General features: G+C 37.2%; 1 protein-coding gene across 7 annotated transcripts in view; it reads right to left on the bottom strand.

The window, feature by feature from the left end:
* HERC1 (HECT and RLD domain containing E3 ubiquitin protein ligase family member 1) overlaps window positions 1-15,144 on the bottom strand; it is a 249,261-nt gene that overhangs the window by 117,147 nt on the left and 116,970 nt on the right. For all 7 annotated transcript variants that reach the window (XM_058294320.2, XM_058294317.2, XM_058294319.2 and 4 more), the window contains exons 19-21: window positions 4,866-5,039; window positions 1,761-1,875; window positions 1,552-1,672 (exon numbers count right to left, since the gene is read on the bottom strand). In XM_058294320.2, coding sequence (XP_058150303.1) covers window positions 1,552-1,672; window positions 1,761-1,875; window positions 4,866-5,039 — 410 coding nt within the window. The remainder of the gene's footprint in view (window positions 1-1,551; window positions 1,673-1,760; window positions 1,876-4,865; window positions 5,040-15,144) is intronic.

Here is a 15,144-nt window from a genome sequence, read left to right on the forward strand (position 1 = left end):
TCAGCGTAAAATACAAATGAAAATTTTAAATGACCAAATCCACAATAAAAGCTATTTTGTGATCCATGACAAGTAAATAACTTATGAATTTCACAGACACTAAGCTATCAGACTCACACTGTATATAGTCATTTATCCCTATAACATGTGAGTTTCAAATTAATTTGCCTCAACAAAATGGCAAATTAATACATTTCATGGACTTTCAAGGTCACTAACAAATTGTTAGACACACAAATATTAAACTGGTACATACCAGAAGTCTACTGCAAGTACAAATGAGGAGACAGAGTTAGCTTTTTTAAATCTAAGAACTGAATAATAGAGCGCAAAGCATCTAATATATGAAGCTTCAAAGAAAGCTTTTCTGAAGGTAAGGCATTATCCAGGATAGTATTTATAATTAAAAGATTACAGGGCGGCGGACTTGGCCCAGTGGTTAGGGCATCCGTCTACCACATGGGAGGTCTGCGGTTCAAACCCTGGGCCTCCCTGACCCATGTGGAGCTGGCCCACGCGCTGTGCTGATGCGCGCAAGCCGTGCCACTCAGGGGTGTCCCCCGCGTAGGGGAGCCCCACGCACAAGGAATGCGCCCCGTAAGGAGAGCCCAGCGCGAAAGAAAGTGCAGCCTGCCCAGGAATGGTGCCGCACACACGGAGAGCTGACGCAGCAAGATGATGCAACAAAAAGAAACAGATTCCCGTGCCACTGACAACAACAGAAGCAGACAAAGAAGATGCAGCAAATAGACATAGTGAATAGACAACTGGGGTGGGGGGAAAGGGGAGAGAAATAAATAAATAAATAAATCTTTAAAAAAAAAAAAAGATTGTTATCAGGATTACTGAGTACATCAGAAGTCACTTCATTTTTTTCCCCAAGAATTATTTCTGCACCATCTTTAAGAAATGGTTTTAATCTTCATTGCCAATGGTGGACAGCTTAAATTATTAAAAGGTTTTCTTCTTACATTCACCTAACAATGATTCCCATTCAACCATATTACCCTTTGGTCCTCCAGAACAACAAGGAACACACACTTACTTCCTCTCCTACATGAAAGTTCTTTAAATATTTTTAAGGTAGCTATCATGTGACTCCTATTTGTTTTCACTTCTCTAGGTTGAACATTTTTGATACTTTCCAGTTCTTACAGAAGATGATTTTTTGAATTCTCACCAATCTGAACTATCTTCCGACTAGTCACTCATAAATTAAGGTACTCCAAGTTAAACAAAATAATTCGAATGTGGTCTGATCAGCATAAAAAATAAGTTACATTTCCTATGATTTGGACAATTCGACTTATTATATTATTTATGTAGCCCAAGAATATATAAACTTTCTTAGTAGCCATCACATTTGATAAATGTGAGGCTAAATAAACCCCAAATCTTTCAATCTGTTTGTTTTTCCACTATCAAAAGATCTACTCACCATTTATCCAATAGTCAATATTCAAGGCATATTTTTTTTTCTCAAATCAACCAATATGGAGTCATCTCTCACAGGAGGTAGAAAAACAAAAATTAACTCATCTCCAACCTTACCCATCTGTCTCTTGATGATGATCTGGTCTGAATAAGTTCAAGGTTCTTGCAAGCAAGTAAACGACTTCGAACTTTGTATACACAACGATACACTTCTGATAAGCTTTTACCAGGTTGATACCTAAATAAATAATGAAAATTTAAAAGTTACCTAATTTCTAACATCGTGAGGTCAAATATTTGTCTGAGGATAGTTTTAAGTTACTTGCCGGCTTTCTCCACATGCTTGACTAAGTAAATTTGTATGTTTCAGAAGAGCTGCAAGAACAAATCTAGACACAGTGTCCAAGAGTGACTCATTACTTAAAGTTGCACTGTCCCAATCTGAAAATAAAAATGATGCATTGACATTTAAAAGGACTCAGAAACAGTTCAGAGGTGATTTTATTAGCTTTAGAACTCCAACACTAAATTTTATCACCTTTCTAAATAGTTATTTAACAAATGCACCTACTAGATTCCAACTGTTCTAGGTATTGGGGATACAGAAGTGAACAAAAAACTATGTCCCCGATCTCATGGAGTTTATATTATAGCTGGGGGTTGGAGGTTGGGGTGGGGTGTCTCTCAAGAGGGAGACAGTTAACCAAAAAATAAGACTATATGACAGATAAGTGATATGGGGAAAAAATAAAGCAGCTTAAGGAGAACAGGGAATACTGTACCATATGGGATTACTATCTTATATAGGGTGGTCTTGGATGGCCTCCCTGATAAAAGGCTACATTTGAGCAGAAGTATGGTGAAAAAGCCATGTGAAAAATGTCTTCTGCCCACCCACTCCCCCAATACACATCTCCCTGGAGCTAGGACAGAGGATCTGGGGTGTGTTCAAGAGGGTTGTGTGGCTAGAGCAAAGTGTGAATGCACAAGAGTGGTAGGAGATGACATTACAGAACTGGCTGGGGACCAGATCACACAGAGCCTTGTATGCCACTGCAAGTCCTCTAGGTTTAATTGGAGGAAAATGGGCAGGACGGAAGAGATTTGAACAGAGATTACGGCATATTCTGATTTGTGTTTTAAAGGGCTCACTCTGCTGAGTGGAAGACTACAGGGACAATAGTAGCAGAAGTAATTACTAATTCAGGCGAGACAGGATGGTGGCTCGGCCTAGGATAGTTGTGGAGGTAGTGAGAAGTGGTCAGATTCCATACATATTTTGAAGGTAGAGTTGACAGGATTTGCTCATAGATCAAATATGTGATGTAAGAATATGAGAGGAATCAAGGTAGACTAAAACGTATTTAGAAAGTGGTTGGCATTTACTGAGAGAGGAAGGCCAAAGAAAGAGCAGTTTTAAGAGATAGGGAATTGGAATCAGGAGTCTGGTTTCAAATATTGTCTATTGGACATCCTGGTAGAGACACTGAGTAAACTAGTCAGGTATGTATATATTTGGTATCTGATACCATGATGAATAAATAAATATTCTGAATATTTATTTGAAAGAGTAAATGAAATATTTGGATCGAGATGAGTATATGCAATTGAAAACTCAAATGAAAACATTAGGTAATAAAATCTAGTTGGATGTTTTTCTTCCAATTTTCAAAGTCCACACTAGTACATCAATACTGCACCATAAAAATGAAGTACATTTAGCAGATTCCAAGTAGGTGTGGGAGGTTTATTGCCTACCCTACCCCCAAACTGGCTGCTAGACTCTGTTCATTTCATAGATTTATTAAATGCCTGTACTACCTAAAAACAAAAACAAACGAACAAAAAATCACCCTTGGGAAATACTGAGCCCCAGCTTAATTTTATTTGTTCTTAATTCCTTCTTAAAATCCCTATTTCAAGAGATAAAATGTTATCTTTTGTTACATTTTGGTTTTTCAGTTGTTTCTGTACGCCTGGGTCAAAATTTAAGTTATTATCTAATTTATAGGTAAAAAAATTTGAAATACAAATATGCCAGATTAAAGAAAATCTTACAGTCTACAGAGAATCTTAAAATGACTGTGTTACATACAAAATTTTTGACATCAGATTCTTGGGAAATCATCAATCTAAGAACTGTTATAACTTAAAATCAAAAAGGAGTCAATTTCAAGTGAGCTAATTTTAAATTAAAATGCAAATTAAAAATAACACCCTTTGTTGTGTTTCAAATTTAACTGGGATTATCCTCATATGCAATTTTTAGAGCAAAGGATTCTTTTAATAGGCCTTCATTAAAGTTATGCTCACTATACATCAAGCACAAAGAACATTTTCACTATTCAGATATAAAGTCTGTGCTATTCAGTGTATAAGCAATCAGCAAATGAAGCCATACAAGAAGCTTTCACTTACCTTATGTCTAAATTTTAAGTTCTTATTGAAATGTAACTAGTAATAATGGGATATAAAAGAAAATCTAACTGTATATCCCAAGCAAATGATACAAATATAAGAATACCAGAAAATACATTTTAGAAAGTAATTTTTTTTCCCTCCATTACCTTTTTAAATCTGGCAGGAATCAACACAATAGAATTAATGAATAAATCATAAACAAACTGGATGACATGAAACTTTCAAAAGTAAAATGTCACTGATATTTAAAAGATCTGAAAAAACCTGTATTGCATTTAACAATTATACAAAATAAAAGACAATAAAAGGAAAAATATATTTACTTTCATCATATTTACCACAGAAGGGAGAAAATCCCAAGATATGAGGGTTACTAAAGAAAGGATAAATCAGAATAATCCAGAGAAAGACAACTAGGGATATGTGATTTTGAACAATCCAAGTCCCAGTTAAAGGGAAAACAAGGACACAAGAAAGAAATTAGGAACCTTTAAAAAACTTATATATGAAATTAATCTTAATCAATTAGTAACTGAAATACCACATACTTGCATAATACTTTACTACTGTACTTAACAGTATACCTCATCTCAAAACGTTATCTTCATAAGCAGTTGAGTAAACTTACAGCCTAGACCCCAAATATGCATCCTTTCAATTATTATACCACAGTTTACACAGGGAAGAAATGTATTAAACAGACTCTTACACCAAGTACATTTACACAATAAAGAATCCTTAGTAAAATGATTACCTACAAATGTATGTTTTACATAAATTTCAATTTTCACACTGTAGGACTGCTTCAAGTGGAATACAAATGTTTAATAAAATACCTAGATTTGCCACAAAGGGGGAAAACAAATTTTTTAAAAATGTTTTTGTAAAATACCTTCTATAAAAAGCAATAGGGTGATACCTATTATTTTTTATTTACATAAATTATTACAAACATATTAGTCGGCATTATGAGCTAACTGCATATTTACCTACTTTATCCTTCATCTTACCTTTACTAACAGCATAATCCTGCATGCTGATCCACAGGCTTCGTGCAGGCTCTTTTGAACAACCCAATGCCAAATCTACATAGACAGCAATTTCAGGTCGCAATTTGTAGTCAAAAGGCTTCTGTTCTTCATTACCCGAAAGAGCCACTTCTAATAAGCAACTCATACATTTATCTAAAAAAAAAAATTGCTTATCAATTTTAAGCTTCATAAATTTTGATGCTCCAAAATAAATCTTACATTTATTTATTGAATATGAAATGACATACTTCAAACCATTTTAAATAAACGCTACAAAGACCTTTTACTGTTTCTCAATTAGGGAAACGGAATTGGCCCGATGGATAGGGTATCCGTCTACCACATGGGAGGTCCAAAATTCAAACCCAGGACCTCCTGACCCCGTGTGGTGAGCTGGCTCACGCGCAGTGCTGATGCATGCAAGGAGTGCCCTGCCACGCAGGGGTGTCCCCCGCGTAGGGGAGCCCCATGTGCAAGGAGTGTGCCCCTTTACGAGAGCCACCCAGTGCGATAAAATTGCAGCCTGCCCAGGAATAGTGCCGCACACATGGAGAGCTGACACAGCAAGATGACACAACAAAAAGAGACACAGATTCCAGGTGCTGCTGACAAGAATACAAGTGGACACAGAAGAACACACAGCGAATGGACACAGACAATAGACAACTGGGGGAGGGGCAAGGAAGGGGAAAGAAATAAATAAAAAATAAATCTTAAAAAAAAAAATGTTTCTCAATTAGAGATAGTACCAATCCTCCCACTCTCGGCAGAAGACACTCAAGAGAAATGTGGCCAGGAATTCTTTCGGCATTTTGGTGAGCAATGGTCAGGGATGCTAAACTCCTAAACATCAGTACAGTCTTGCATAACAAAGACTTGTCTTGTTTGAAAGGGAATAACATGGGACCATTGGGAAAGATGCTAGATAAGAATCTTTTCTTCTTTCCAGATTTGAGGGAAAATAATCAGATATATATGATCTAAAAAAGATAAAAGATACCATGAACAATTTCCCAGTTGATATTTACATTTGTATAGTTGGTTCCTACCTTTTTTTCCCCATTTTTAAAAATTTATTGAAGTATATCACACATACATAAACAATAAGTATATAGTAATAGCTATGAACTTACAAAACAAACATAGATAACACCACACAAGGACATCATACCACCATCCTACCAACAATACCTTGCATAGTTGTGAAACATTTTTAACTAATGATTAAAGAGCATCCTACCAAAATATTACTACATACCAAAGTATCTTACATTTGGTGTATTTTTCCCTCAACCCACCCTATTGTTATTATATAATTTATATATGAATATACATAAATAATAAGTGTATAGTAAAAGTTGTGAACTTACAAAGCAAACATGCATAACATCATAACAGGAGTCCCATACATCAATGCACTACCAACACCTTGCATTTTTGTGAGACATTTGTTACAAATGATGAAAGAATATCGTCAAAATCTTACTGCTAACTATAGTCCTTATCTCACATTTGTTATATTTTCCCCAATCCACCCTATTATCATTTTTAAAATATATTTTTATGATAGAAGTTGTTAAGTACATAATCATGCACATGTGCAGGATTCCCATAAACCCCCCTCTATCAATACACCACACTGTGTTACAAATTATTAGATAATATCATCAGACTATTACCAGGCCCATAGCATACATTTGGCACACTTTTTCTATACTCCATCACTATCAACACAGTATATCTTAGGCTTAGATGCATGAACATTACATTATCACTGTTAACCACAGTCCAAAGGTCACTCCAACTGCTTCTCCACATTTCCACCACACTGCAATAGTGATATACATCTGCTCTAGCTCACAAAGGACACTCTTGCATCTATACCATCAACCACAATTCTCATCCACCTCTGAATTTACTGTGTTTGTTATTCAGTCCCTATTCTCTAGCTTTCCGTTAGCTGGCATTTACATCCCTGGACTACCTTACATCCCTAGACTGACCCTTTTCAGTCACATTCCCATTTATAAACCAGCTGTTACTCACTATAATGTTGCCATCAACCTTATGCATTTCCATACTTTTACAATAAAGTTAATTAAAACTTCTATATACATTAAACAACAATAGTCCATCCCAGTCCTCCTCTTATCTCCTTTAAGAATCCACCACCTACCACCAGGTCTTGAAGATATTTTCCTATATTTTCTTCTAGAAGCTTTATAGTTCTTAGGTTTTTTAAAATCCATTTTGAGTTCATTTTCATATAAGGTTTGAGATAGGAGCCCTCTTCCCTTCTTTTGGCTATGGATATCAAGTTCTCTCAGCACCATTTGTTAAATTCTGCCTGAGCTAGATGGGTTTGACCAGCTTCTCAAAAATCACTTGACCACAGATGTGAGGGTGTGTTTCTTAATCATCAGTTCTGTTCCACTGGTTTGTGTGTCTGTCTTTATGCTGCTTTTACCACTGAAGCGAGGTAATATGATTTCAAGTCTGGAAGTGAGAGTTTTCGAACTTTGCTTTTCCTTTTTTAAGATGTTCCTGGCTATATGGGATCCCATACCCTTCCAAATAAATTTTATAATCATGTTTTCCATGTATTTAAAAAATGCTAGAGGAATTTGTATTGGGATTGCATTGAATCTGTGTATCATTTTTGGTAGAATTGACATCTTCATCATATTTAGTCTTCCAATCCATGAGCATGGAATGTTCTTCCAATTATTTAGGTCTTTTAAAATTTCTTGTAACAATGAGTTATAGTTTTCTAAATACAAGTGCTTTACATTATTAAGTTTATTCCTAAATATTTGATTCTTTTAGTTGCTATTGTAAATGGAATTCTTTTTCCTGACTTCCTCCTCAGATTGCACATTACTAGTGTCTTTTAAAATCTGTTTCATCTAATACAAATACAGGTCCTCAAGCTTTTTTTCGGTTACTGAACACGTGGAATATCTTTCCCAGCCTTTCACTTTCAATCTAATGGTATCCTTGGATCTAAGGTGAGTCTCTTGCAGACAGCATATAGGTGCTCATCTTTTCTTATTCATTCTTCCAGTTTGTGTCTTCTGATTGGGGAGTTTAATCCATTAATATTCAATGTTATTACTATAAAGGTATTTCTTATTTCACCCATTTTGACCTTTTGATTTTATCTGTCATATTTTATTTTCACCACTCTTTTGAGACTTAGTTACTTTTACTGATATAACCTTCATTTTCAGAATCTCTTCTAAGCCTCTCTCTCCTGTCTTTTCTTTTCAGACTGTGGGACACCCTTTAGTTCTTCCTACAAAGCTGGTCTCTTGGTTACAAACTCTCTCAGTTTCTGTTTATCAGTGAGTATTCTAAACTCACCCTCATTTCTGAAAGACAAGATGCTGGATATAAGATTCTTGGCTCAATGTCTTTCTTTTGCAGTATCTTAAATATATCATACCAGTATCAATTTACCTCCATGGTTTCTGATGAAAAATCGGCACTTAATCTTACTGGGTATCCCTTATAAGTTTTTTTTTCCCCTTTTAATTTATGCGTTGCTTTTCTCTTGTTGCTCTCAGTATTCTCTGTCTTTGGCATTTGACATTCTGATTAGCAAGTGTTTCAGAAATGGCCTATTCATATTTATTTGGATGGAAGTACACTGCACTTCTTGGACATGGATATCCCTGTCCTTCAATAGGGTTGTGAAATTGTTTCTTCAGATATTGCTTCTGTCCCCTTTCCCTTCTCTTCGCCTTCTGGGACACCCATGACACATATGTGTGCATGTCTCTTGCTGTCATTTAGTTCCCTGAGACATTGTTCAATTCTTTCCATTCTTTCCTTCATCATTTCTTTTGTATGTTCACTTCTGGAGGCCATTTCTTCAAGCTTACTAATCTTTTCTTCTGCATCCTCAAATCTCCTATTATATGACTCTAGTGTATTTTTTATTTCATTTATCGTGCCTTTCATTCCCATAAGATCTGCTATTTTTCTAAGTGTGCTTTCAAATTCTTCTTTGTGCTCATCCAATGTCTTTTTTTTTTTTAAAGGTTTATTTATTTCTCTCCCCTTCCCCCTACCCCGGTTGTCTGTTCTCTGTGTCTATTTGCTGTGTCTTCTTTGTCCACTTCTGTTGTTGTCAGCGGCACGGGAATCTGTGTTTCTTTTTGTTGCGTCATCTTGTTGTGTCAGTTCTCCATGTGCGGCACCATTCCTGGGCAGGCTGCACTTTCTTTCACGCTGGGCAGCTCTCCTTACAGGGCGCACTCCTTGCGCGTAAGGCTCCCCTACGCAGGAGACACCCCTGCGTGGCAGGGCACTCCTTGCACACATCAGCACTGCGCATGGGCCAGCTCCACACGATGTGGTAGACGGACGCCCTAACCACTGGGCCAAGTCCGCCACATCCAATGTCTCCTTAATATCCTGAATCTCTTCAGTCATCTCACTGAATTTATTAAGGAGATTCATTTGAACATCTATGATTAGTTGTCTCAACTCCTTTATGTCATCTGGAAGTTTATCTTGTTCCTTTAACTGGGTCATATCTTCCTATTTCTTGGTGTGGATTGCAATTTTTGTTGGCGTCTTGACATCTGGCTTACTAGATGTATTTATTCTGGGCGCAGTTTCTCACTGTAGTTTAGGGTTTTCGTGCCCTTCTCCCTTGCTGGTTGTGTAACACGAGTCAAGGATGTAGTTGGTACTGTAAGCTGTGGAGGCTCAAGCTGCCCACATTGCCCAAGGGACAGATGAAGTCACTCCCCACAGAACCACAGTCATGTGTAATAATCCAAGTCATGCAGGCCTAAATTCCAGTTGCTGGGAAAGAATAATGAAGCTCACACCCCGTTTTTCCCCTGCCTGGGTGGGAATGAAGCCTCATTGTGGGCAGCAGTCTATGCCATGCAGGTCCAAAATGACCACAGTTACCCTGGAAGACTTCTGACTATTCAGTCTGTGCCAGCCAAACGTACCTGCCTTTACCCAGGAAGCTACTGCAGGGCCTGCCAGCTCCTCCCTGCTAGCGGTGGGGCTGAAGCCTAGGTTAAAGGCTGCCGGCCGATCTGGGTGAAAGAAGCCATTCCCTATAGTCACTGTGATTCTCAGTCAGTCCCCGCTTCCCCTCATGCCAGGGGGCAGAGTCAAAACAGTGGCTACCAGCCTCTTTCTGACTTGGACAGGTTCAAACTTTAGCCTTTCTTAGGGTTATACTTTAGCCAGGCAAGTTTACTAATCAGTAGCTGAAGATGGTGCCCAACAGTCTCTTCCTTCCCTGTTTTTGGGAAGTGGAGCATCCAATTCCAACTGCGAGTAGCTCCTAAGACAGCTTGTACCACCAGTGGAGAATGGGCACTGGCCTCCAGGGCATGAGTGCTCTACTTACGAATCCTCTCTGCAGATGGGCAATCTCTTCTTTCCATTCTTTCAAGAATATTGCAGGATGCTCTTCTGGTCTCCTGAAGCCCCCAAACAGGTGTTTTAGGTAGCTCGGGTGATTACTCATTGCCCTGTAGCACAAGCTGACTCTAGGAGATTCTTACTCTGTCACCATCTTGCTGGTTGTCCTTTTTTTAAATATGCATTTTTTATTAGACAAGTTATGAGTTTACAAAACAATCATGCATAATGTGCAGAATTCCTGTACATCACCCCTCCACCAATACCTTATATTGTTGCAGAACATCTGTTACAGATCACAAAAGATCATCAACAGACTATTACCACTAACTATGGTCCACAGCATAAATTTGGTATACTTTTTCCAGTACCCTCTATTATTAACACTTTGTATTATTATTGTACATTTGTAATAGTTCATAAAAAAATACTATTATATTTGTACTGTTAACCACAGTCCATCTTCTACCACATGGTTCATGGTGTTATAGTGTCCCATGCCTTGTACATTGTAAGTTGAGTATATATTGTAAGTATATACTCAACAGCTCTCATTTTCATCACAGAGTTGTGCAGGCATTGCCTCAGTAAATTTTTTAATGTTTTCCTTAGTCCAAAAGAAAAAATCCCATATCTCCCTATTACTGATCCTTAGCACTGATATAGTACCTTCTTTGACAATGATGCAAGAATATTACAATATTGCTATTAACTATAGTCCATAAGTTACATTAATTATATTTTCCCATGCATCAGCATATTCTTACCATCTTGTAATAGTGATATACAATTGTTCTAGCTCATAGAAGTACATTCGTATATTTGTACTATGAACCACAATCCCTATCCACCTTCAGATTCACTGTTATTCAACCCCCAGATCATTCTCTAGCTTTCTTTCCACTGACATTTACATCCCTAAACTACTCCTTTCAGTCACAATCCCATTTATAAAGCAGCAGTGTTAATCATACTCACTATAATGTGTTACCATCAATTCCATCCATTTCCACACTCTTACAGCAAAGCTAATTAAAATTTTACATACATTAAGCATTAGTATCCCTTCTCAGCCCTCAACTTATATCCTAGTAACTATACTCTAGGTTTTACTCCATGTGTTTATTCTTTGTATTTATGTCATATTAATGAGGCCATACAGTATCTATCTTCTTTCACTCAGCATAATGTCCTCAGGTTTCACCCATATTATCATGTGTGATGGTTAGGCTGGTGTGTCAACTCAGCCAGGAAATTATGCCCAGTTGTTTGGTCAAGCAAGCACTGAGCTAACTGTAATACAAGGTCATTTATGGACTTTAGTCACCATTGACTTTACTGCAGTGGTAAATCACAGATAGCTGACTACAGTGTAATCAATCAGGGAGATTGCCATCAGCAATGAGTGATACTTTATCCAGTCAGTTGAATGTCTTAAAAGGGGAAGTGATTCCAGCATTGACGGAGAATTTCCCAGCTCATCTCTGGACAGCCAACATCTCACCAAACTCAGCAAGGAACCTTCACTGGACTTTCATTGGAGCCCCTGGTTGCAGCCTGCCTGTAGAACCTGGACTTGTGCATCCCCAAAGTGGCATGAGAGACTCTGATAAAATCTCTACTATTGACAGATATTTCTTGTTGATTCTGTTTCCCTAGAGAACTCTAATACAGTATGTATCCCAATTTCATATCTTCTTACAGCAGCAAAGTATTCCATTGTATGTCTATACCACATTTTGCTTATTCTTTGTTGCTGGATACTTGGTCGTTGGATTCTTTGGTTGTTTCCATCATTTGGCAATTGTGAATAACACCTCTATGAACATCAGTGTGCAAATGACTGTTCATGACACTGTTTTTGATTCTTCTGGATATATTACTAGTAGCAGGATTGCTGGATCATACGACAGTTATAATACATATATATATATATATATATATATTTTTTTTTAAACATATTAGGACTTTAATCCTCTTAAGTAAATTTTTAAAAAGCATGCAGTATGCATATTCTGAGAAAGTCCATCTTACTAGGGAATATAATTTGAGGTTGTGTGTACTAGCTGAATAGAGGCAGTTCTATATTTAGCTTTCTGAGGAACTGCCAAATTGTCTTCCACAGAGGCTGCACTAGTCTGCATTTCCACCAAGAGTGAAGGAGTGCTCCTATTTCTCCATATTCTCTCCAGCACTTTGTTGTTTTCTGGGTTTTTTAAAGTGGCCATTTAATAATAATTTTTTAAATGATTCTATCCCATGGTGTGAGATAAGGTCTCATTGTAGTTTTGATTTGCATTTCCCTAATAGCTAGTGATCCTGAACATTTTTTAATGTGCTTTTTAGTCATTTGTACTTCCTCTTTGAGAAATGTCTATATAGTCTTTTGCTCATTTTTAAATTGGATTGTGTATTAGTCAGCCACAGGGGTACTGATGCAAATACAAGAAACTGGTTAGTTTTTACAAAGGATATTTATTTGGGGTAGGAGTTTACAGATACCAGGCCATAAAGCATAACTTACTTCCCTCACCAAAGTCTATTTGGAGCAGGATGGCTGCTGACATCTGCAAGGGTTCAGGCTTCCTGAGTTCCTACATTCCTGGGGATTGCTTTTCTCTGGGTTCAAAGTTCCTTTCTTCCTGGGGCTGGCTTCTCTCTCCTCTGTGAGCTTACTTCCCAGGGCTCCAGCTTAAGTCTTCAGCATCAAACTCCAACATCAAAACTCCAACATCAGAAGCCTTCAACACTGTTCTTTGCCATACCTTTTATCTGTGTGTCCCCACCCACAGGGGACTCAACACCCTAATCATAACTCAATCATGCCCAGGTACAGATAAGATTACAAGCATAATCCAACATTTCTTTTTGGAATTCATCAATAATACTAAGCTGCTACAGATTGCTTGCTCTTTTATTGAGTTGCATGATCTCCTCTCATGGAAATCAAACCCTTACTGAATATGTGGTTTCTAAATATTTTCTCCCATTGAGTAGGATGCCTTTTCACCTTCTTGACAAAGTCTTGCATGCCTGGTATAAACCCACTTGATCACTATGAATAATTCTTTTAATGTGTTGTTGAATTCAACTAGTGAGTATGTTGTTAAGGATTTCTGTATCCATATTCATTAGGGAGTTGGGTCAGAAATTCTCTTTTTTCGTAATATCTCTTTCTAGTTTTGGTATTAGGGTGATACTGGCTTCATAGATTGAGTTTGCAGCATTCTTTGATGTTCAATTTTTTGGAATAGCTTGAGCAAGACTGGTATTAGATCATTTTTGAAGACTGCTATCAAATCAGGCATTTGGGTTTTGGGCTTTTCATCTTTGGGAGGTTTTTGATGACTGTTTCAATCTCTCTACTTGTGATTGCTTTATTGAGGTCTTCTGTTTCTTCTAGGGTCAGTGTAAGTTGTTTGTGTGTTTCTAGGAATTGGTCCATCTCATCTATGTTGTCTATTTTGGTGTACAGTTGTTCATAGTATTCTATGGTCTCTAATTTCTGTGGGGTCAGTGGTAATGTCTCCCCTCTCATTTCTGATTTATTTGCATCTTCTCTTTTTTTCATCAGTCTAGCTAATGGTTTGTTGATCTTCTCAAAGAACCAACTTTTGGTTTTGCTGATTTGCGCAATTGTGGAGTTTTTTTTGTTCTCAATTTATTTCTGCTCTCATCCTTCTGCTTGCTTTGGGAATAGTTTGCTATTCTTTTTCTAGTTCCTCCAGCTGTGTAGTTAGGGCACTGATTTAGTTCTTTCTTCCCTTTTTTTTTTTTTTTTCTTTTTTTGAGATAATGGAATCTGGGGATTGAACCCAGGACCTCGTATGGGGGAAGTTGGCACTCGACCATGGAACCACATTGTCTTCCCTGAGTTGGTTTCTTCTTTTTGTTTTTGCTTGTTCATTTTTCTGTTTTTGTCAGGAGGTACCGGAAACTGAACCCAGGACCTCCCATGTGGGAAGCAGAAGCTCAACTGCTTGAGCTATATCTGCTCCCTTTCTTCTTTTTTAATGTAAACAGTGAGGGCTATACATTTCCCTCTCAGCACAGCTTGCTGTATCCCATAGGTTCTGATAAGCTGTGTTCTCATTTTTATTTGTCTCAAGATATTGATTCTCTTGCAATTTCTTCTTTGACCCACTGATTATTTAGGAGTATGTTGTTTAATCTCCATATATTTGTAAACTTTTCCTTTTTCTGCCTGTTATTAACTTCCAACTTTATTCCATTATGATCAGAGAAATTGCTTTGTGTAATTTTGATCTTTTTAAGTTTATTGAGATCTGTTTTGTGATCCAACATATGGCCTATTCTGGAGAAAGATCCATGAGCACTTGAGAAGAATGTAAACCCTGCTCTACTGGGATGCCATGTTCTATATATGTGTTTTAGGTTTAGTTCACGTATCATATTATTCAAGCTCTCTGTTTCTTTATTAATCTTCTGTCCAGATGTTCTACCCAATGATGAGAGTGGTGTATTGAAGTCTCCAATTATTCCAATTATTAATGCAGAGGCATCTATTTCTCCCTTCAGTTTTGCCATCTGGTAAGGTGCATATATATTTATGATTATTATTTCTTCCTGGTAAATTGCCCCTTTTATTAATATAAAATGTCCTTCCTTGTCTCTAATAACAGCTTTGCTTTTAAAGTCTATTTCATCTGATATAAGTACAGCTACTCCAGCTTTTTTTGGTAACTGCATGTGTGAAATATCTTTTTCCAGCCTTTCATTTTCAACCTATTTGTACCCTTGGGTCTAAGGAGTCTCTTGTAGACAGCATATAGATGGCTCCTATTTTCTTATCCATTCTACCAGTCTGTGTCTTTTGACTGGGGAGTTTAACCCATTAATATTC

This window comes from Dasypus novemcinctus, chromosome 3, assembly GCF_030445035.2.
Source record: "Dasypus novemcinctus isolate mDasNov1 chromosome 3, mDasNov1.1.hap2, whole genome shotgun sequence".
Classification (NCBI taxonomy): Eukaryota; Metazoa; Chordata; class Mammalia; order Cingulata; family Dasypodidae; genus Dasypus; species Dasypus novemcinctus.